Source organism: Ostrea edulis, chromosome 2 (genome assembly GCF_947568905.1).
Source record: "Ostrea edulis chromosome 2, xbOstEdul1.1, whole genome shotgun sequence".
NCBI lineage: Eukaryota > Metazoa > Mollusca > Bivalvia > Ostreida > Ostreidae > Ostrea > Ostrea edulis.
The window spans coordinates 24,512,977-24,538,039 of record NC_079165.1 but is presented as its reverse complement, the minus strand read 5'-3'; the positions used below and the strand labels follow the sequence as shown (position 1 = coordinate 24,538,039).

The 25,063-nt window shown below is 34.0% G+C and overlaps 2 protein-coding genes across 4 annotated transcripts in view; both read right to left on the bottom strand.

Moving 5' to 3' along the window:
* The window catches only part of LOC125679555 (uncharacterized), a 37,088-nt gene extending 21,681 nt beyond the window's left edge, over nucleotides 1-15,407 (bottom strand). The window contains exons 1-2 of one of the 2 annotated variants that reach the window (XM_048918867.2): nucleotides 13,487-15,407; nucleotides 8,337-9,103 (exon numbers count right to left, since the gene is read on the bottom strand). In XM_048918867.2, coding sequence (XP_048774824.2) covers nucleotides 8,337-9,091 — 755 coding nt within the window. In that variant the 5' untranslated portion in view covers nucleotides 9,092-9,103; nucleotides 13,487-15,407. Of the gene's footprint in view, nucleotides 1-8,336; nucleotides 9,104-10,211; nucleotides 10,409-13,486 lie in introns of those variants that run through there. The other variant, XM_048918866.2, reaches the window with a different exon arrangement.
* Nucleotides 15,408-16,562: 1,155 nt separating this feature from the next.
* Nucleotides 16,563-25,063, bottom strand: part of LOC125679542 (uncharacterized) — a 41,250-nt gene continuing 32,749 nt past the window's right edge. For both annotated transcript variants that reach the window (XM_048918822.2, XM_056156465.1), the window contains 5 exons: nucleotides 24,273-24,376; nucleotides 23,306-23,531; nucleotides 18,001-18,093; nucleotides 17,499-17,768; nucleotides 16,563-17,316 (listed from right to left, as the gene is read on the bottom strand). In XM_048918822.2, the coding sequence (XP_048774779.2) occupies nucleotides 17,014-17,316; nucleotides 17,499-17,768; nucleotides 18,001-18,093; nucleotides 23,306-23,531; nucleotides 24,273-24,376 (996 nt within the window). In that variant the 3' untranslated portion in view covers nucleotides 16,563-17,013. The remainder of the gene's footprint in view (nucleotides 17,317-17,498; nucleotides 17,769-18,000; nucleotides 18,094-23,305; nucleotides 23,532-24,272; nucleotides 24,377-25,063) is intronic.

Genomic DNA, 25,063 nt, shown 5'->3' with positions numbered 1-25,063 from the left:
CAGATCAGTGGATGTTGTACAACATACTTTAAACTAAATTGTGAATTTAAGGGAAAACAAGTACATGTACTCGTGTATTACATGTACATGCCTTTTGAAAGACAATAATATTGCATAGATGTAAAGGAAATTTCAATGTTGATTATTCTTTCTTAGATATATTAGTGAAAAATGTGTACATGATAGAATATCAATTTTATAACTTCAATCAATGTGTTTGAATTTTCCTTGTAATTCAGAATTTAGTTGAAACATACATCATTGATACATTAATGTACATCAATTTTTTAGAAAAATTTCATAATGGAACTAATTCACCCCCACCCACCCCCCTTATACATACAGTGAACATAGACCTTCACTTAAAATTACAGTTAGTTAATGCAATATACATGCATTCTCAGTTATCCAATAATGAGTTTTTGGTTCATTGTGAAACTACAATTAGGAATCTTAAATTTATAAAAGACACACCTATCTGTGAGGGCAAGATGGCTCAGATGGACTTAGTGATCCATGGGTCTCTTTCCATTGATATTAATTATTTATTAAAATATGAAATGGTTATTTAAACATATTTGGTGTATTATACTGTATAGTGATATCAATTTCTATCAAAAAATGTGTATTGGGTCCAGTTATTAGAAGAAATTGTATAAAAAATAACTAAATATTTAGGCAATTATTGTGAGTGCAAAAAGGTCAACGGCAAGAGCACACACTATAGATCATTCTTAAATGGCTCATAGAAACTTCTAGTATTGTGATGTTGAATGCTCAAAGTGGTAATTTGGGAATGCTTAATCATTTAAGGTCAGTAGTTTATCTCTGCTGACTGTATCTCATAAAATGCATTTCTGGAAGGGAGGGGGTAGGGCTACAAAATCTGACATAGTTTCAGATTAAACCTCATTTGGTATATTTTTTTCTATAATTCAATATTTTAGATACTACTTGACTTATTGTAAAAATGAAATAAAATCAGAAATTTTATGAGCAGAATTTTTTTGTTGTCAGAAAATTTATGCCTGATAGTGTTTGAAAACGCCATATTATGGGTAAATTTGGCCAATTGCCAAGTCGAATCATCCCAATGTTTTCCTTAGATGCATTTTGAATTCCTAATTAATATTGATTTTTGATCTGTTTGTGTTTAATTTACATAACTTTATATGACAAACAATATTTCTGGTGTCAATAAATTTTTTATTGGCTTTTATGTTAATTTGTTCAATTTTGGCATTTTTTCCCTTTTGGGACTGCAAAAGAGGGGATTTCAATCTCGCTTTCCTCAAAAATTAACCTGATTACTTTTGTTGATTTTTTAATATGTTTTAGGATAAAGTCCAAATATTATAATAAATAAAATTGAAAAAAAATTCAATGAGTGGGTTTTTTGGGGCTAGCTATCAATAGCTACCTTAAGGGATGAAAGCCTGTCGATAATGACTGGATATTTGTTCATTTGAAATAAAGACACCGTACTAATTGCAAATAGCTAGAACAATGACATTACGATAGACAGGCTTGAGTTGATTCAAGTACTCTAGCATGAAAAGTACAACAGCGTGCAAAATAAAAGACAGGACTTTATCTTGATTTATCGTTGATGTTTTCGAATTTTGTGGGTGAGCCCTGTCTTTTTTCCAAAGAAATTCTTCTTCTTAAAATCAAAGTACTGATAGTATTGAAAGACGGAGGCGTGGGTTTCGAAAAGCTTAACTCTGGTGAACTTGAAACAAGACAGAGATAGTAATTACCTGAATGAAGAAGCAATAATGGTAACTCATTTGTAATAATAACTTAATAATGGTAAAACAGGGTTAAAGAGTTCATAGATAGTGTATTCAATTAAACAAAGGAAACATATACATGTAGTTTAAAAACTCAGTTTCCGAAATTGAATTAAAATCATGCTTTGTAAATCAGCAAGGTTTCTTTTTTCTCAAGAGAATAGAGGAACTTGAAACTCATATCCATGCACTGTTTTCCTCTTGAACTTATAGGGAGTATTTGGAACTTTGAGAATGATCACCTTGTAATATGGAGAATGGCATTAGAGTCTGTGGCCTTTCCATTTTGAAATATTCATATGATTTTAGCATGCTATGGCACTCAAAACTTAAATATTAAACTCAGAAGAAACATAGATGCTATCTTTCTTATTACATGTCAGCATTTTGGAAATTCTATGGTCGTTATACTGATCTAGTTCGTCAAAACAACCTATCATTGGGTCAAATGCCGTCTGACGTGTTTCATACCGATTGTTAAGCCGTTCCTGGCACACTGATTTTGACTGCGGATAACTTCGTTTACCTGAACAGGATATAGGGTTCACGGCGGGAGTGACCAGTCGACAGGGGATGCTTACTCCTCCTAGGCACCTGATCCCACCTCTGGTGTGTCCAGGGGTCCGTGTTTGCCCAACTCTCTATTTTGTATTGCTTGTAGGAGTTATGAGATTGGTCACCGTTTGTTATCTTCACCTTTCATGTGAAGATGATAAAGTTTTTTAATGATCTAATTACCTGGATCCAATTGTACGAAGGTTAGTTAACTTTAACTGACAGTTAATTTCTCATTGACTCTTGCATCTGTATAGGTATAACTTAGACATTAACTGTCAGTTTTGCAACTGGGTCCAGATAAGTAGGATTTTATTGTGTACCAGTATGTATGGAATAAAAGAAACGAATAGCACATGTATATACTGTTTTTTCTAAAGATATTTAAGATAAGTCGTTTATCATGTGTTCAAAATATTCTTACATGGATTTTTAATCTCCATATTGTTTTCGTGCTTTAAATTGTTCTCGCGCTCTGTCATATTATTTCAAAATAAATTATAATACCAGGTAGATTCGTGAAGTTCTCAAACAATATCTCAATTATGCCTCATATATTTGAAATAGTTCTCAAATTTTGATTAATTTCATGCAATGAAAACGTTTCGAATATTCTAATTGCTGAAGTATCAGAATTCTCAATCATTGTTCGTTATCGTCACCTTTCTTTTCAAATGGTTGTTTGACCTCGCATACTTTCTTAACTGGTAAACTGTCAAAAGGGAAGTATCACCAAGATCAATTTCATGATATAAATTAACCGTATTAAAGGCTTGAACATGGTCAGTCTCCATTTCTCGTCTTCTGGCCATCGCTCTGGTAACCACACAGTCATTAGCATTGGACGCGACAAAGTATGTGATCAACCCTAACCCTAACTCCGTTTACCTGATCAGGATATAGGGCTCCGTGTTTGCCCAACTATTTATTTTTTATTGCTTATAGGAGTTATGAGATTGATCACTGTTCGTTATCTTCACCTTGCATCTAATACAATTTTATTACCAGCTAAATCGTTGCCTAAGAACAAGGAAATGTCTTTGCGCTTTGCCTATCACACCACCTATGACGTAACAGTAGCATTTTCTCTCGCTGCAGAATGATGTTTTCCTTTTCTCCAACGCGTTTTTTATTTGAAATACAAAAGTAGGGAATTTTTAACATATATTTCTTCACAGTATTTTTCATTGTCATTATTATATTTTAGTTGACCTTCGGGAGTTCTAATAGAAACTGATACTATATGACTATCGACTCGAGAGTAGATACAGATTTCTCTCTGCTCAAACGTCGTAAGCGTTAAACAAAGGTCTAAATTTTGTAGCCCTTCACCGCCAGTAGTGACATTTCCATATGAGTAAGAAATTCTCGAGAGGGACGTTATACAATATACAACCAACCAATCCAAAATAGAACGTTTTTTCCATATTCTCAGAAAATAGGTCACATATCTAAATCTAGTGCATATGTACTATACAACACTAGTCTTTGATTTATTGCAACAAATGGTGTTGTAGTGCGTTGAAATGTTTTAAGGAAATAATTGTGATTTAAAGTTTTAAAAAGATTCATTGGAAATTTTGAGAATTCATTGTTGAGTTTCTTCATCTCTATCATAACTTATGAAACAACGCGTCTAAAATTTGTCCTTCACAGCAGTGAATTTTTCGTGAGGGCTTGTTGGAATATTTACTGGATCCTGCAATGAGTCTTCTAGGGGTATTTATGAAGTTGAGAAATCTAGTATCAGGTTTGTAACTCAGAGAGTTGGGAATAAACTGAAACATGATTTTGAAAAATATCTTCCGTTGAAAGAGAAACTGAGTATAAATTGGATTATATTTCTAATAAAAGGCAACCAAATTGCACATTTACAAATAGGTATAGCGCTTTTCTGACGAAACGGCCGGCTCAGAAATCTAAAGGGAAAACACCGGTTTCCAATAATAGATTGGCGTGTTATTTTCAAATGTAAGGCGAACGTTTTTAATGCTTCGTTCAACAAGATAAATAACAGCCGCCGTTTAGCATTACTGACATTTATATGAGTCGTTTTTTAATCAATAAACCATGTTCCTATGTGGAAAGATGAACAGTACATTAATTTCATAGGTGCATTCATATCACAAAAAAAAAAACCTTTTGCATATGGCATTAGCTAGCTCACTGTCTTTTTCTGGCATGGCTGCAGCACCTTTAATAAATTCCATCTGTTCATTTGTCTTTGGTTGATAATTCGAGTGTTTAGCTTTCGCTAAATATCATATGACAGTTGCTACATGAGTTTTTAATATTTACCTTTGAGAAGTCAAACTGTATAACAGTTATTTTCCTCCCTTGGTGTAATTTTACTTATTACATGTTGTGCATTTGTGACCCTTTTCTTGTAGTGTTTGTTTAGCTTTTCGTCAGTCACATTACGGTTTGATAATCTTGTGCACACAGAAACAGGTTAGTGTAAACAAACGGAACTACATTGATCTCGGAATAAATTCCTTTTCTTTAAGGGGATATGATGCTGAGATGAAAGTAATTAGATTTTTCTGAAAATCATTTTATCATAGAAAGGAGATCTCTCCTGTTTGAAAAATGACAATTTTTATACATGTAAATGAGTTCGTTTCCATGGAAACAACCCCTGAACCTAACAATGTTGAAAAAACACAAAAGGCCAAAATTTAGCAGTTGCGGATCCAAAAATATGTACAACAAACAAACAGGTTGTAATATGGCTATATTTAATGATCATCATACAAACAGTCTATGTGCAGACACTATGATGTGAAAATATGTTCCACGTAACGCAAAAACAAATTGCCCAAAATTCAGTCCGAATTTCCTCAGCGCCTCTAAAAATATCTTTTTGAGGATAGAGTTTTGTAGGAAAATGGTCAAAAACATTTACTGAATGTAATTAGATTTTAATTATTTTACTATGAGTTAAAGATGGCATCCATAGCTACAGGAATAACCAAAAATATTGGCATGTCAATGAATTGGATAAAAAGATATGATGAACTGAAGGTCATATGAGGTCATTGAAAATTGCTACAAATAAATCGGACTGTTTTTTGGTGTGTTTTTTTCCCCTGTAAAACACATTTTTTTAAAACATCAAACACAATGTTTAAATCTTATGTTCTTAAAAGTGGTTAATTTGTGAAAATATTTTAGTTGGTATGAAAACGAATTCAATTTGGAAAGAAAACAGTCTGAATTTCCTCTGTCTTTCTTTTATTTTGCACTTTGAGCGTAAATTGTTCAGATAAACGCCAAAAAAAACCATATCCTGTATGAATGTATATAGAATTTTTGAAATTTCATATAAAGAATGCATAAAGATACCAAACCAAATAAACAAAAAAACCCACTTAAAATCATATTAAAAATCCTATCACCGACCAACCTAAATGTTCTGATCTCATTAAAACTTTAATACTTTAGTGAATCTTTAACCACAAGAAGAAGAACTTTGGCTCGAATTGTTTTGAACACAACCTTCTTGTGCTTTGAAAAAAAATAATTCAAATAAGTAGCAATCTGACATCCGATATTGATACCGTAATTGCGCCTTAGTATTTAATAATCTAAGATAGTCTTGTGCCATTAGTTGTAATTGAATCAGTGCATGTAATTCATTATAGTAAAAGTGTAAACTGTGAAAAATACAATAGAATGGACATGAATCAACGGATGATGGACACATACTAATTAGATCATTAATGATTCAACTAGATACTCACGTAAAGAAATTACGTATCGCAGATCTACATTATGTACCGCTCTAAACTGCAAATATTGTTTTAGATGTATGTGTAAATTATTTGATTGCTATTGATTGTAGTTATTCTAAAGTTTCAACTGATATAATTTAACTATTAATGAAAGTTGAAGAAAACGAACAGTGATCAATCTCATAACTCCTATAAGGAATACAAAATAAAGAGTTAAAGAGTTGGACAAACTCGGAACCCTGGACATACCAGAAGTGAGATCAGATGCCTAAGGGGGGGGGGGGGGTGTTAGTGCTTCATCCCCTCTAGATCCCCATCTTTATTATTTATTTATACAAGAATTATAATTAAACGTTTGGTTTTCTTTCTACGCATCTGCGGAGGGGGTGAAATTGGGTCTCTTTGAATAGGGAATTTGCGTAACAAATATGCTCGTTTCAAAGTCGAGCAGGGGCAATCTAGAACACTTGTTTAAGTCAACCCCCCTCCCCCGATCTGCAAATGAAAATTAGATGGGTAAAATACATGTACTATGTTAGATTTTTTAAAGCATTCAATCATTATTTGATGAGAGCAGCTACAGGATGATAAAGTAAGTTTTGATTTTGCCTATTCCGCATTTCCTCCGTTTTATGACATCTAGGTGTTTCGACACGTATCGGCCGATCTAATTTCAAATCCAAACATCTAACAATACATATAATTTTGATTCAAATAAGCAATTAAACTTACGTACATTTCAATTATTTTTGCAAAAAATGCATGCATAACACACCTCATTTGGACTTTCATTTTCTCTGATGAGTAAATCCATCGGTAATTAAATTCCGTCATGCATATATGCAGAAATCAGTGCTAAATAATTCGTAAATGCTTTGTATATATCTACTTATGAGGTTACATGTATCAGATGAACCAATGAATTGCATTAAATAATTCACAAGACGCAGACACAGTATATACATGTACCGGTAGAGGTATACACGTAATCGGTACCACATGTACCTATGTGCCGACAAAATGTTTAGTCCTCGGGTAAATATATTTTTCAATTATTTTTATTATTTACGAAATCTCGGAATATAATACAAAATATTTATTATTACTCTGGTATGATAAAATTTTTGCAGAATTGTTTAGTCCCAAGTATAATTATTGTCGTTCAATTTGGCTATATGTACTTTTAAAATTGTGCAGAGATTCTGTTCAACGTGTTACGACTTCGTCTTTCATTTCTATTTTGAGTCTATTTTGAACAAAATACACAGGTCTAGAAATATATGATAACATGTGGTACCACGACATCTGTCAAACTCTGTCTGCTGTCAACGTAACGTAAACATGGCGTCAAAAATCACGCGCTTATGTCGTTACCTCATATTTCCTTAAAAAAAAACGTCATAACGGCATTCATAAAAAAATATTTAATCAAAATAATGCCCTAACTGTTGTGATTTATGCTTTTGTATTTCGAAAATATGACTTTAGTCAAAGTCATAATCAATATATGTCACGACAATCATGACCTACGAACGTTAGTTCGAGTTCCGCAGTGACTTAAAAAACGTCACAATCATATCCCCTTAAGTCGCAACTTGCAAATATTAGAAGCTATGATGAAAATTACTAATATTTGTTATAATATATATCACATTTATAACACACACACCCCTCAAGAAAACGACTCCCCCAAAAAATGAAAAGCAAAAAAAAAAAAAAAAAAAAAAAATAGAATGGGAAAATATTGGACTTGTACTCGGAATGTATGTGTTAAGAGTAAGATTACCGAAAACCTAAACCACTAGGCTTTAAGTTTAAGGGTTGAACGTATGACAGTCTGCTAAATCTCAAAAACGATTTTTTCATATTTTAGCCATTCTCAACAAGAGGGTCAACTTAAACCAAATTTCCTCAAATGGACTTATGTACAGTCATACTCAAGTAAAACAATTTCAGTGTTTTATTTCTGGTTTAGGGTGGCCTTTTGCAACAATTTGCATTTTAGGCCCATTACGTTACATCTACTATATACTCTATATAATCACGGTGATGTTTATGCTTATCAAATAAAGATACTATCAACATATAGATATCTTTATTGAGTAATTTGGGTAAACACAAGTATAAACTGACATTGTACAGCAGAATAGTTGTAAAAAATGATATTCAAGAAAAAAGTATTTATGTAGGCGAAATTGCATACCAAGTGCGCTATACTTCAAATTTGATCAATTTCAGAGATGTGGAATTTTACCTTTTGAATGCCCCGACGTCAACAGTCCACTTGTTTGGAGAAACATATTGTGGAAATACCAGCCCAACCGAGTGATCCATATCCAATAGGCCTTCATCAAACTTGATTGTTAGAATGTCTTCAACAGATTTCTTTGCAGCTTCACATTTATCGATGAATTGATCAATAGTTTGCAGCTTTGCCTTGCTATTCGTTTTCAAATCTGTCAATCGTGTCAAAGTTTCATTTCTTCTGGTTTCCATTTCATCGAGCAAAGCTTTCATAGCCGCCGTGACTTTGTCATGTAAGACCTTCTCAGCATCAATCATTCTTTGACGTTCTTGGTCATATCTTTTGCTAGCCTCTTCATAAATTTGGTTCAGTTTTTCAATACCAGATTCAATATCTGGTTGAACCGTTGTCCTCAAAAAGCCCATATTTTTGTCAATATCCACATATTCCGAATGTATACACTGTCTTAAATCCGTGATTTCGTGTTCCACATGTTCTAAAAGTCCCTTCGTACATATTTGAACAACACAGCTCTTGCAAAATAGCGTTTTGTTTTCGGTTCGATGTGTTGAGCATTGCCTTGGTTTAACATTCCGAGCATCTCTGTATTTATATCGAACAATGGTGTGCCCTTCTACAGATTCAGAACTCAGATGTGAAATGACACAGTTGTTGCACAGACGAACTTCACACTGATTGCAGAAGTGCTGAAGAGGTTCAATCTCACAAACTTCACACACTATGATATCCTGACTTGTTGACATGATTTCGGAGACCTGGATATATAAAATCCGGACCAACAATATATGCAACACTTAAAGCTATAATAATTCTTGTATGATATAAAGTTCATTGGATTATTTTAATGTTTTATAACAAAGTAATACACCTTATTTTGATTGAAATAGTCTATGCCACTGTAAGTCTGTGAAATGTAACTTGAAATCATTTCTAAATGAATTCCAATGAACTGTCGAGATCAGTCCTTGTGTAAAACAAAATCCATTAAAAGTAATTCCACCCTACTGTGACGTCCAAATATTTTGCAACATCAACGATTCATTTAAATCTATGTATGATAGGAACATAAATTTTGTTGGAGTGTTTTCCGATTTAATCCAAGGGCAATAACTCTGTTTTCATTAATTTCTAAAGCTCGTCTGCTATGCAATAAATTTCTTTTATTTCCCCCCAGATATTTTGTATATTTTTGTAAAGAAATAGTTTCATGAAATTTTTATCTCGTTATAACTAATTTTTGTGAAATTATGATGATGCTGTTTAAGAAGAATTGCAATTTTCGGATGTTGATATGATTATGTATGTATGTCTCGCATCTTAAAAAGTGTGTTGACCTCAATATTGTATAATTATGATAATATCAGTTTTAACTCTAATGAATAAAGATAAATACATTTTCTAAAGTATCTAGACTTGTATCAGATAATAATGCGAATATAGAGTTACCTTAAACACGAATGAAAATATTTGAATTGTTGAAACAATACATATCCTTTGTACATTCTACAAAAAAGCTTATTTTGAAATGTTTGGTAACTCGATGTAAGACATTATAATGTCTATATTCACCACTAATGTTAAACATTTTACACCTCAAAGCGCAAGGCAGAAAAATTGAGATTCACGCCTCGATTCCTCTGCCTTGAGTTTCATACATAATCAAATTGTCTGTGTTTATAAAGCCCCTATATAAATGAATGTTTATGATATGGGTCGTAAATCTAGCAATAAGTTAGAGGGTGCCATTTAAAAGTCTGTCGATCTTTATAATCAGCTGCTTTTAACTTTAACTAGATTCAACTGATACAAAACTGTACGTAACAAAGAAATTCAACTTTCGGTTTGTTCAAAACATATTTTTACCTTAGACTTATCTTATTTCTGCTGTTTTGGGAATGGAGACCTGCCCATTACATCATTCTTTTTGTCATCTACTATAAATGTAGCATAGTTTAAAATGGCATTTAAGGAAAACTGAAGTATTCTTCTCTGAAAGTAATATCCTGACGTGATGATATTCATCCCAATTCACAAAAGAGTTCTGAAAAGGACCGTAACCCGAAATGGTTTACTGCATATGTTTGATATGCAGTCAATCATTTCGAGTTACGGTCCTTTTCATATATATATATATATATATATATATATATATATACGATCTCAATACAATGTCGGTACATTATATAAAAAATATTATTAACATTATTTCAATTGCAATGTCTTTCTTGTATGATCCTATATCCATTCTCAATGACTATGTAGCCTGTGGTATGAAATTTGAAATTTGGTAAAAAAAGATAAAGCACGAAGACGTTTGGTAAAGGTATAGCGCTTTCATTTCAAATATTCAGAATCTTTACACGACAAACAAGTTGATGGTACAGGGGTTTCAACAATTTCGTTTAAAAGCAGCATTTCGCAAATTGTATGGTCGTTATAATGATTAACTTTGCCAATACAACCTATCATTGTGTTAAATGCTGTCTAATGTGTTTCATATTAAATCTATTTGTAGCTGAAATCCTGGTTATGAAACTAAAAAAGAATAAACAACTATTTGGAATAAAAACCTTTTAATTTCGTGAGGAAATGAAACATGCTCACCATGTCGATGATCTCACTTTATTTTTAGAAATATTAATTCAATGAAAGAAGCTTTGGAAGAATTGAAGATATTCTGTAAAAATACAGAATCTAAAGTGAATATTACTAAAACAGAATACATACTAACTGGTACTTTAAAATACACAACAAAAGAAAGTTTTGGTATAAAAGTAAACACTGGGTCTTTATGATGTTTAGGAATATACTTGGGACATAATATGATTGATTGAATATTATTTAACGTCCCGCTCGAGAGTATTTCACTCATATGGAGACGTCACCACTGCCGGTTAAGAGCTGCAAAATTTGTGGCCTATGCTTGACGCTTATGGCCATTGAGCAGGGAGGGATCTTTTATCGTGCCACACCTGCTGTGATACGGGACCTCGGTTTTTGCGGTCTCATCCGAAAGACCGCCCCGTTTAATCGCCTCTTACGACAAGCAAGGGGGTACTGAGGATCTATTCTAACCCGGATCCCCTAAAGAAAGAATGTTAACGCAAAAATTGGATAAATGTGAAAACATGGAAAAACTCTTTGAAGCATGAAAAAAATAACAATCTTTGGAAAGAATGAAATCATAAATACTTTAGGCATAAGCAAATTTATTTACATAGCATCTGTGTTACTAATTCCAAGAATTGATATTCTAAAACGAATAAACAAAATCATGTTTAACTTTCTGTGGAGTAAAAAGGTCAGGATAAAAAGAAAAAAACCCATAAAAGGTCTAGTAAATGAAGGGGGAATAGGTGTTATTGATAGAATCCTTACAAGCACTTATAAAGCTGCATGGTTATCAAGACTTATCAGAAATGAGAATTAAAAGACTATTAAAACACCCAAAGTCAATAAAAGCGTGCAATTGAGGGTTTCAAAATCATGGTTTATCGACCATTCAAAATATATATGGTAACATGCGCTTATTAATGGTAAATATCTCTTGAACACTCATCTCAAATTGTTTCAAGTTAAGTATGACAGATTGTTTTTACAGAAGGTCAAAGTATGTTATATTTTTCGAGATTTTTCTCACATGTAACCTTCGTTACTGATTCCTTGACATGATAATATGTAAGATAAACATTAATTTTCCATGTATTATTCCATAACTTGTATTGGAATTGACTGAGCATATATTTTTCTAATTTGCAAAAGACAATAAATACAGGTTTTCAAAGAAAATATTTAATCAACACAACAAGAAATTATCCGCTGTAAAAGTCAGCATTAAGATTTTAAGAGCGCAAAATAAACGACTAGATATCACTTTCAATATCTTTGAAATGGCAGAAAATAAAATTGATTAACAAATATTCTCGAACAGTTCAATATGTATGAAACATGGAAACAAAAGACTAGCAATAGATATAGAACAATAGCTTTTTTGTATGTAAATGAAGTAGCGCTATAATTATGTAACGTATGTTTCAACACTTACACAACAGTACATCCATGAAAATATTATGCCAAAATCATGTCATCATCAGTTATTCTTTACGATTGATGTTGCAAAATCATAACGACATCACTAATGACTTGCAAAATGTAATTCAATAGAAACACCAATTTTAATAGAAATATAACGTAGACAAGCAAAGAAATTTACCAAATGTGTCTTTTCTTCTGAATTTGTTAATTTGCAATAAATATGCGATTAAAACAAAAGTAAAAGATTGATGTTTCGCTATATAAATGCTCATGATTCTTATAGAAATAACAGACACATAATTTAAAACCTGGATTGGTCTTTGTTATAATAAACAAAGAAAGTAACGTATGTTTCTTATTTTTCCTTTCATTACTATAAACACATCATTTCTATTCAAAAATGGAAAGAAACATATTTACACATTTCTAACAATCTGTTTACAATAATAATATAAAGAAAATGTTTAATTTCCCAACATTTTGATTAAATTATACCGACTCTTATGTTTTTGTTGCTTATTTTGGAATACCTGTCAATAGAAACTGTCAGTATAATCCACCACGCGGTGTTATGAATGAATATTTAACGTGAACCTTAAGACATAGATGTCCCCTATTGATTTTGAGGTCAAAAGGACAAAGGTTAAACTACTCTGGACATAAGCTATTGTCCGTTGAGAAGTCTTTGCTTGATAGACATCAAATTTGAAACACTGGTGCCCCCTTATGAATAGATGACCCCCATTGGATTTCAAGTCACAAGGTCAAAGGTCATACAAAATGACCAGTTGCTTATAAGTATTTTGAGAGATCAAACTTACATGTATCATTATGGTAGCCTTTGACCAGTAGTTAAACCTATATTTTCACTGTCTATACAGACATTCTACCTTAACAGTATTGCCATGCACGGGGAGCATATAATTTGAGTAACGTATGTTACCAGCGTTCTACTCGATTTAATTCTTACACCAGAGGAATTTTGAGATATTTGGAATACGATATACATTTTTTGATATCAGAAGAACAAATTCAGACCAGAACATTCCATCTGCTTAATCAATATGTATATCAAACATTGTAGTTGTTGTAACAGTACTTACCGTAAGAGAAAATTAATCCTAATTCTCAAAGTTTAACACGTGTTGACTTTAAAACTCCAATGTTCATAGTAGACGTTCATGTCGTATGTAACCGAGTAGGAAGGCAGATGTTGGTTTTATTAATTTATTCAGTAGAAAATAAAGGCATTGACCTACAATAACAGATAGATAAGATTACAAATCAAGAAAGAAAAACATAAGTGAAATATGACAATTGTAAATTGTACCCACAGTAAACGTTTTAGAAGCATACTATACTTTACAAAAATATGTACATGTGTTCTGTAAATAATTTAGATTAAGATCTTACAGACGCATATAATCATTATGAAATGAAACATATACTTAAATACAGAATAAAACTTTACTCAGCCAACTCAATCCAAATGCGCAATTGAACTTACGGTAAAGTGAATTTTAAGATTGTATTTAGCAAAACGATCAATGAAAAATATCAAAACGAATAAATACATATAGAAATTCATATTTATACTATCACACGTATACCACATCATGCAGACAAAGAGCAAAAATACGCGGGAAATTGTTATATCATTCCCTTTAATTAATTTCTCGGTAACGAATGTTACATCACGAATGTTACATCTCGACACGTTTGTCAAATTTCAGACCAACCAATGACTTCTGCAAAAGAAATGTTTATATTTTCATTATCTGTACACTACGAGATTTTCATAAAAGGGATACCATTTGCTCTGCACATACGTTTTGATAAAAAGTTTATTGTATCGTATGTTACAGAAATGCAAACTTTTGAAAATAATAATAACTTCTTCTCAATGTCACATCCAAATATCACTTGGTGAATATTTTCCGAAAGTTTTTGAATATTTTAGCGCCAAAATAGATCAAAAACATAAAGATAATACGAAATCACGCCTAGGGAGGCTATGGGTCTATGAATGTATAGCACACAATTTATATGATTTGATATAGCTTATTTTCTAATAAAGTGCCGGCGACATCGATTGCACGCTTTTATTGACTTTGAGTGAAAAAGCATATGCAAAGCATTCTTAGACGTCAAAATACATATACTGCATATGTCATTAAAATACATTCTATAGATGTTAAAAATGTTGATGCATTTTACAATCTGTCAATGTTTTACAAAGCACATTTATATACTTTAATAAATGCGAAAAATTAAAACCGTTAAATACAATGAAACACCAGAGATACTCTAAGAGCGTCGGTGGCCTAGTGGTTGTCAGACTCTCGACGGAAAGGTCGTGGGTTCGAGTCCTGGCCGCGGCAGGGCCGACGTTGTGTCCTTGGGAAAGGCACTTTACACGAATTTCCTCACTCCACCCAAGTGTAAAAGGGGTACCTGGCTATAGACAGTGAAGGAAATTAAGGAACTATACATCTGCACCACGCTAGACTAGTGATACGATGACGTTGAAGCATGATTGGGCGCACCGCTGAACGTCTTGGTCTGATGTTGTGCTTGCGCAGACGATTACGCACAGTTCTTGGACTGATTGGTCGAAGTCCAGATATGCTACGAGCAGTCGAACTTGCTGTCTGGAAACGATTTCTCAGGTGCACAAGTCTAATGTGGTTGTCCTGTCAACGCGACGTCACACGAGGACGCCCAGAACGTGGTCGATCCTGAGTGTTACCAGATTGTTGGAAACGTCTCCATAATGACTGGATGGTGTTCCGATGAACTCTAAAATGTCTTGCTACGATATTTTGTGCCATCCCAGCTTGAAGCATCCCAACAGCACGATTACGTTGGTTTTCGCTGAGTCATGTCATGACAGAAGGGTAAATTTTGTCAAAACTAAAGTGCTTTCCTTAACGAATAGTGTCCAAACAAACCTTGTACACTTCTTACTCCAAACAGCATTGGCCAGTAAAACTCGTGCGTACGAACACTTCAATAAACAACATGTTTTCACTAACCATGAAAAAGTCCGTGCATCCGAGTCGGGTACTCACAGGCACTTGTTTCTGTAAATAACTTACGACCTCTGTATACTAATAATTAGTATACAGAGGTCGTAAGTTATTTACAGAAACAAGTGCCTGTGTGGGTACTATCCGATATTGTTCAAAAATATCACCTTTATCGATTGTTTAGATTTTATAAATAAACAATATAGAAAAATTATACTAAATTTTATAATGCACAGTTTCTTTTTTCCGCTAATATATATACATGACATTTGACAATTCAATGTTGTTCATGTTGTTGGTCTTTTTAACTGCAGTTAGCACATTGACTGATGAACTGTAGATCACGGATCAGAGTCCCGCAGGAGTTTTAAATTATTTTTCTGATTGCTTTGAACTAAAACTCAGTATTTAACTAAATAAATTTGAAAGTTTTTAATTCTGAAATATTATTGTACATAGACACCACTTTTCATCCGTATCAAATTACTCTGCTAGAGCATACCTTCTTAAAGAGGCGTGGACACGATTTGAGCTGATAATTCGAAAATTTTAGTTTTCTATTTTTTGACTGTTTACAATGCTTTCTAATGATCAACCAAAATTTGAATAACAGTTGTTGAGTTACAAGTGAGATACAACACTCACAATTCTTTGTAAACAAGGTTTGTGCCATGTTTTTTGTTTACATATAGATTGGTTAATGGAAAAGATCATGTTTAAAACAAAATGAGATTCCCAAACACTAACAACATTTAATCATGTTCAGAACTAACTTGTAAAGTGAAAAACATCTGCTTCAAACGAAACTTTTACTAGTATATTCAACCTATGTAAACAAAAACATGGCACGAGCCTTGTTTACATAACAAAGAATTGTGAGCTCATCTCCCATGTACCTTGACAACTGACATTAAAAATTGTGCAGACTATTTGTAATACCTTAGTTAGGCATTTTAAACATCAAAAAATGGGAAAATAAATTGTGAATAAAATTTTCCAGCTGAAATCCTCTCCATGTCCCTTAACGTCCCTTTCGAGAATTTTGTTTGTCTGACTACTGATTATGTATTGTTTATAGAATTTATGAGCGCGATAACTGTTCCTCATCTTCACTGTTCCATTACAATTTCTGACAATTATCAATCATTGGTTTTAGTTATATTGAAATTTATTATTCAAGATAAATAACACTCATTTCGTCTTATCGTTATGACAAAATCATATCAAACAGCACTTGTATCAATGTAGTCAAAGTTGAAAGAAAGTATATTGTACATTCAAAAAATTTCATCTCTCAAACCATTTGCAATGACCTAACGATTTTAACACAAATGTGTATTATGGCATCAATAAGAATATAGTAGGCCGATAGTAAAGCGTACTCAAAACTTTATACAAACAATGCGTACACAAGCAATGATATGATTCGTTTCTCTCTGATCACTTCATTGCATTCAAACAATCAAAAAGGACAATAAAGCTTTGAAAATTGATATAACCCAGTTGAAAAAGCCATGCGTATAATATACACTGTATAATTCTCCGGTATTGCAGTCAGCCATAATTATATGATATACAGTGTTCTTGTTACGTGATAAACTCTATTTCTTTCGTTTCCTCTCTTCTGGCAGGATGTATCCTTTACACACCAGGGGGCCGTTATCATGAAGCAGAAGAGCTGGCCACACACATACCTCTACCGTCTTCCCACGTCGTCCATGAAAAGAAAACAAGCCCTTATCGATTTCTTCCCCCTTTTGGGGAGTAATGATTACCATAGGCGGATCTTGCACACACATATACCAACACAATTCTACACATTTTCTGGCGTACATCAAGGTCCGAATATCAGATCGAATATCCTCATCCTTCACAAGTGTTGGCAGTTTCATTTCAATGAACAGCTGCATATAGAAGAAATTATATTACTTAGTTATGGCATACATGTATATCAATATACGTAAATCTAATAAACACGAATTTTTCTTTCATAATACTTCGAGAATCACTGTCAGTAAATAACATAGGCTTCCCTTACAACATAATTCGTTTACAAATAATAAGAATATGATTGGTGGAGAATGACCTTTGACTTTGTCTGAGCTGATGTGCCTGCTGCTGTCATTCTGAAATATCGGGCGTGTCTCTCGATCATTGGAAACGATGGGTCAGTCCGGTACTCGCTGTGTTCAATGTCCTCCTTCGGTTCTTCTAGTCTCCTTTTCTGTCCTTTCACTTCCGGTCTGTCGTCTTGTCCGTCATTTTGCCTTTCTTCTTCTGGTTTTTCTACTTTAGGTTTCTCTTTTTCTTCTTCTAAATTAGATGTTCCAGTTTGTTCGCACGATTGTCCCCCAGACTATACAAAATAACATGACCAAGCATTACCAATTGACATTGAATTTTTATTGATTTTCCCTCTCCTTTTCCTTTCCTTTTTCCTCTTTCTTCCAAGTTAGTTTTGTTTTCTATTGATTTTTTCTCTCTTTTCGTCTTAATTTTCTATGAATTAAATCTAAAGCTAACAGTCCCTAGATGTACACCAGCATATTATTTGATATCTTATGAGAAGAAAAAAACCATTATTTTACCTTTGGTTCCTTTAACCCAGTAATAGTGGCCAATCCGTCCTCCAGTTCCGTCATCTGTTTTTGGGACTGGTTCTTACAAAATTCAAAAGCTTCCTGGAAAACATGAAATGGATGTAGGAGTTGTTTCTTTCAAGGAAAAACTAAAGTCTACCTCCTTTTAATCTTAATCCAAATATTCAATACATTGGATTGACCTTTAAATTGACAATTCTTAGCACTGTAATCTTGCATGTTCTATAACCCTGTTACTTAGCATGTTCTGTAAGCCCAATATTTACATTTTACATCATCTGTCAGCATGTTACTTACCCTTAACATGTTCTGTAAGCCTGCTACTTACCCTTAACATGTTCTGTAAGCCTGCTAATTACCATTGGCATGTTCTGTAAGCCTGATACTTACCCTTAACATGTTATGTAAGCCTGATACTTACCCATAACATGCTTTATAAGCCTCTTACTTACCCTTAACATGTTCTGCAAGCCTTCTACTTACCCTTAACATGTTCTGTAAGCCCGATACTTAACACGTTCTGTAAGCCTGCTACTTACCCTTAGTATGTTCTGTAAGCCTGTTACTTACCCTTAGCATGTTCTGTTAGTCCGATACTTACCCTTAACATGTTCTGTAAGCCTGCTACTTACCCTTAGCATGTTCTGTAAGCCTGTTACTTACCATTGACATGTTCTGTAAGCTTGTTACTTACCATTGACATGTTCTGTAAGCCTTCTACTTACAATTAGCATATTCTGTAAGCTTATTACTTGCCCTTAACATGTTACGTAAGTCTGCTACTGACCCTTAACATGTTCACTAAAACTGATTCTTACCCTTAACATGTTCTGTAAACCTGTTACTGACCCTTAACATGTTCTGTAAGCCTGCTACCTACCTTTGACATGTTCTGTAAGCCTGTTACTAATCGTTAACATGTTCTGTAAGGCTATTACTTACCCTTAGCATGTTCTGTAAGCCTGATACTTATCCTTAACATGTTCTATAAGCCTGTTACTTACCCTTAACATGTTCTGTAAGCCTACTACTGACCCTTAACATTTTCTGTAAGCCTGTTACTTACCCTTAGCATGTTCTGTAAGCCTGCTACTTACCCTTAGCATGTTCTGTAAGCCTGCTACTTACCCTTAGCATGTTCTGTAAGCCTGCTACTTACCCTTAGCATGTTCTGTAAGCCTGATTCTTACCCTTAACATGTTCTGTAAGCCTGTTACTTATCCTTAACATGTTCTGTAAGCCAGTTACTCACCCTTAACATATTCCGGAAGCCAGCTACTTACCCTTAACATGTTCTGTTTGTTTGATATTCGTAGGATTGGTTAACTATATATCGTTAACCGATTGGTGACTGTATTATCTGCCATAATAGTATCCATCTCATTGCGATCCAGCCTCACCCTCCAACACCTCCCAAATGCACCAACATAGTGAAGTTGAAGTGTGTTGTAGTAACATACATATGCTACTACTTACCATTAACTTGTTCTATAAGCCTGTTACTTACCATAACATGTTATGTAAGCCTGTTACTTATCCTTAACATGTTCTGTAAGCCTGTTACTTATCCTTAACATGTTCTGTAAGCCAGTTACTCACCCTTAACATATTCCGGAAGACAGCTACTTACCCTTAGCATGTTCTCTAAGCCAGCTACTTACCCTTAACATGTTCTGTAAGCCTGATACTAACCCTTAACATGTTCTGTAAGCCTGCTACTTACCCTTAGCATGTTCTGTAAGCCTGATTCTTACCCTTAATATGTTCTGTAAGCCTGCTACTTATCCTTAACATGTTCTGTAAGCCTGTTACTTACCCTTAAAGGACACATCTCGTGTTTTCAAAGTATACAGAATTATATGCATTTTGTCTTCCTTATGCTTATAGAAATTAATTGTAATAGTTCGTTCGCTGAAGTATTGCGATAATTAGCCACAATACGGACTTAATCTAAGCCCCGATTTCAAAAAGCCTAGTTAATTAGATAGGTAGTCACGTGGTACAGTGACGTCATATGCGACCTTCGTCCATCAACTTGTTGTAAAAGAAGTGTTAGATATTTCTAAAAACTCGGGTTTTAGGGGCCTAATTTATTTACCATGGATAACATTTATCTCGATGTTGACAAATTTCTCGAGTCTTATATCTTTTAGCCACCAGTGCATACAAATAACGACCCAAATGTAGCGAGAAAAGCGAATATGAAATCTGCATAAATTTGCGAGTAAATAATGTTTACATCGGATCACTGTCTAAACACAATTTGGTAATGCCATGTCTGTAAACAACTGTAATTAGCGGTGTTGCTTTTCTAAAATAAACATTGCAACTATTATTAAATTTATTTTTGGAGAAGTTAGATAGGCCTAAATTATGATGCGATTATGTATCATTGACAACTAGACCTACTGTCACGGGAGCATTTCGAAAAAGAAAAAAAAAAAAAAAATAATGATCAAACTTATTGTGAAAATCACAGTACTTTTAAATTATTTTATTAAAGCAATTTTATTAGGCCTAATCATTATTTTTTGTTATCAACACGTTGTTACTTAGGAAGTGGGAGCGCGGCGTGCTGTTGTTGTAAACACATACGCGTTCCTTAAAAAAAATGTAAGCATTATAATTCAATTCAAAGTCGGGAAATATTATATTTTATTATTTATAATTGAAAGTTCAATTATCTTTTATCTTTAAATTTCTTTTTTAAAACTACCAGTTGGTAGACACTGCTAGCAAAGTTCTGCCTATATGTTGTTACAAGGTGAAGGTCAGTTGGTGCGAGTGTGTATTGAATTCGAGAGCAGAACGGAAAGCATATGCCGTAGGCCTATATGTAACAGTGCGTAGCTTCGATAGAACCATTTTCTCGCAGTTTATCTACGTATTTGTCCAAGTGCTTGTTTGAAAAAGTACAGGGACAAATTCTACTGGGGGTTTTTATGGCAAAGTCGTTGTGCCGACAAAAAATATTCAAGTCTTGTCCCTCATGCCTTCCTTCGAAAATTGAAAAAAAAACACAGTCCAAATCTTCTCTACTGACAGCAAGTACACCCTTAAACGGCACAAAACACCCTAATGCAGTGTTATTTACAAACTGTTAATGTGATAATTGTTTGTTTGTCAATTAAATCTAATCTGTTTATGAAATGACTATCAACTGTTTTCAAATCTTCTCGCTCGAGGTCGCATATGACGTCACAGATAATGGCGCGTAAAATATCGAAGAAAATATGCATATCGCAAGATTTGAATTTCATCGCTTTCAAACTCGAAAACTACGCAAACTGTTTCCTTTAAAACACATGTAAAGTAGTTTTAGGCATGAAATGAATTAATTTTGCAGAAAAAATTAAAAAGTTTAAAAACATGCGATGTGTCCTTTAACATATTCCGTAAGCCAGCTACTTACCCTTAACATGTTCTGTAAGCCAGTTACTTACCCTTAACATGTTCTGTAAGCCTGATACTAACCCTTAACATGTTCTGTAAGCCTGCTACCTACCTTTGACATGTTCTGTAAGTCTGCTACTTAATACGTTCTGTAAGTCTGCTACTAATACTTAACATGTCCTGTAAGCCTGCTACTAATCGTTAACATGTTCTGTAAGGCTATTACTTACCCTTAGCATGTTCTGTAAGCCTGATACTTATCCTTAACATGTTCTGTAAGCCTTCTACTTACTCTTAACATGTTCTATGAGCCTGTTACTTACCCTTAACATGTTCTATAAAACTGTTACTCATCCTTAACATGTTCTGTAAACCTGCTACTGACCCTTAACATGTTCTGTAAGCCTTCTACTTACTCTTAACATGTTCTGTAAGCCTGATACTCATCCTTAACATGTTCTGTAAACCTGCTACTGACCCTTAACATGTTCTGTAAGCCTTCTACTTACTCTTAACATGTTCTGTAAGCCTGATACTCATCCTTAACATGTTCTGTAAGCCTGCTACTTACCCTTAACATGTCTGTAAGCCTGCTACTTACCCTTAACATGTTCTGTAAGCCTGATACTCATCCTTAACATGTTCTGTAAGCCTGCTACTTACCCTTAACATGTCTGTAAGCCTGCTACTGACCCTTAACATGTTCTGTAAGCCTTCTACTTACTCTTAACATGTTCTATAAAACTGTTACTCATCCTTAACATGTTCTGTAAGCCTCCAACGTACCCTTAGCATGTTCTGTAAACCTGCTACTTACCCTTAACATGGTCTGTAAGCCTGATTTTTACCCTTAACATGTTCTGTAAACCTCCAACGTACCCTTAACATGATCTATAAGCATGATACTAACCCTTAATATGTTCTGTATGCCTAATACTAACCCTTAGCATGTTGTGTAAGCCTGATTCTCACCCTTAACATGTTCTGTAAGCCTGATACTGACCCTTAAAATGTTCTGTAAGCCTGATTCTTACCTTTAACATGTTCTGTAAGCCTGCTACTTACCCTTAACATGTTCTGCAGACTTCTACGTACCCTTAGCATGTTCTCTAAGCCAGTTACTTACCATTAACTTGTTCTGTAAGCCTGTTACTTACCCTTAGCATGTTCTGTAAGCCAGTTACTTACCCTTAACATATTCTGGAAGCCAGCTACTTACCCATAACATGTTCTGTAAGCCAGCTACTTACCCTTAACATGTTCTGTAAGCCTGTTACTTACCCTTAGCATGTTCTGTAAGCCTGCTACTGACCCTTAACATGTTCTGTAAGCCTGCTACTGACCCTTAACATTTTCTGTAAGCCTGTTACTTACCCTTAGCATGTTCTGTAAGCCTGCTACTTACCCTTAGTATGTTCTGTAAGCCTGTTACTTACCCTTAGCATGTTCTGTAAGCCTGCTACTTACCCTTAGCATGTTCTGTAAGCCTGCTACTTACCCTTAGCATGTTCTGTAAGCCTGCTACTTACCCTTAGCATGTTCTGTAAGCCTTCTACTTACCCTTAGCATGTTCTGTAAGCCTGATTTTTACCCTTAACATGTTCTGTAAACTTCCAACGTACCCTTAACATGATCTATAAGCCTGCTACTTACCCTTAGCATGTTCTGTAAGCCTGATACTGACCCTTAGCATGTTCTGTAAGCCTTCTACTTACCCTTAACATGTTCAGTTAGTCCGATACTTACCTTTAACATGTTCTGTAGACTTCTACTTACCCTTAGCATGTTCTGTAAGCCTGTTACTTACCCTTAACATGTTCTGTAAGCCTGATACTTAACCTTAACATGTTCTGTAAGCCTGATACTAACCCTTAACATGTTCTGTAAGCCTGATACTAACCCTTAACATGTTCTGTAAGATAAATAGTATGTCAGGAAATATATCGTCGTCATCATCATCTTCATCTTCTTCTCTTTTAGGTTTGAAGGCTTCAAACGCCTCGGACCACTCATCGTCAAACAGCTGACTGTACATCTCCCCCAGTCTGGTTGGCCGATGGGTGTCACTCAGATCCGCAATGTTAGGATTGCCGTCGGTCAACTGTTGGCCGCCAAACGTACTCAGTCTAAGGAAAATACAATGTATAAACTTAGTTGCAAAAGCTGCAATATTGTTAAAACAAGAAGGATTCTTATGCAACTTATTGTATTTACCTCATCTGTCACGCACATGAAGTTTAGTAGTTTTGAGAAAAACATGCACGTATAATAGTTTTTAAAATAACTGTTTTGTTGGTATGGTTTTTTTTTTTTTGTTATTCTTTGATTTGCTCCTAAATAGATGACTTTATTTCACCATCATCCAGCACAAATTGCAACAAAGCAGGTTGTTTGAAAAATAATGACAAAAATAGAGTATTTGCCTCCATTTTCACTCTGAATGACAATCAGTAAACATTTTATAACCAGTCAATCATAAATTCTTTCACCAGATTAAGCTGTTAAGTTTTTTTCTTTAAAATAGTTTGGTCTAATACAAATGCATTCTTTCACAGGGGGTGGGTTACGCAAGCTCCATACTTGCATAATGCACTCTCTGGTGATTGCAACAGATGAAGAATTTTCTTTACGAAAATTTGGACAACGATTATTATTATTACATGGGAGTCTATTTTAAGGAAGTTTAAATAAATAGCGCAATTAATTATTTTATCTTTAAAAAGTTAAGTTTTTTCCAAAGTAATCGTTCAACTGGTTAAGCACTGCCATCGTAATTCCTGACAAACATTAAAAAACTGATTATTTTATGGAGATTTTAAAATACGTAATTATGGTTAATGGTCAGTTGAACTATTCTTATTCCACACCTGGTAGACAGTTCTTCAATTTCCTGTGTCTTTTCCTGCAGCTCATTCTGTATTTTGTAATAAGTCTGTTTGTTGATTAACATGTTCTTATCCAAATCAGGTCCCTAAAACAGAACAAACAAATATTCTAAATGGATCCCCAACAAAAGACAGATGTTTAATCTACAAACACATTTAGCTAGGTGCAAACGAAGGTTTACTCTGAGCAGATCACTTAAACTAATCACCAATAAAACAAAAACTAAACGTTTACACTAACAAATCACAAACAAAACACAAAGGAGGTCCACATGTATCACTAAAAGAGGTATCACTAGTCCCAAACGCTGGGAAATCTAGATGAGTTTCCTGTTCTAAATATCAAAGTAAAGGTGACGATAACGAACTAAAGCTAAATTCGAGTATTCGGCAACAGTATAAAACAAGATGTGTTCTTAGTACTTAAATGCCCTCGAAAGTGCCTATACTGATGAAAGCCTTTATATGATATATGTAGCATTAACTAATTTGGATCAGTCCTGGAATCACGTTCCTGGGGTTGCGAAATTCACAAATTTGGTACACCCACTTTTGCTTTTTCTACATATGCATTTAGTTTTTATACTGTATCAGCAAACTGAAAGAAGTGTTTCAAATGATAAAGACAATAATCGATATAATGATTTTTGCTCAACCCTGGAACCAAACCTTACCCCCTTTACAATTTACAAATTTCATAAAGGACTATCTACTCCTTTTAAACATCTATCTAGTTTTAATTTAGTATCAATAGCATCAAAGAAGGTGTTTTT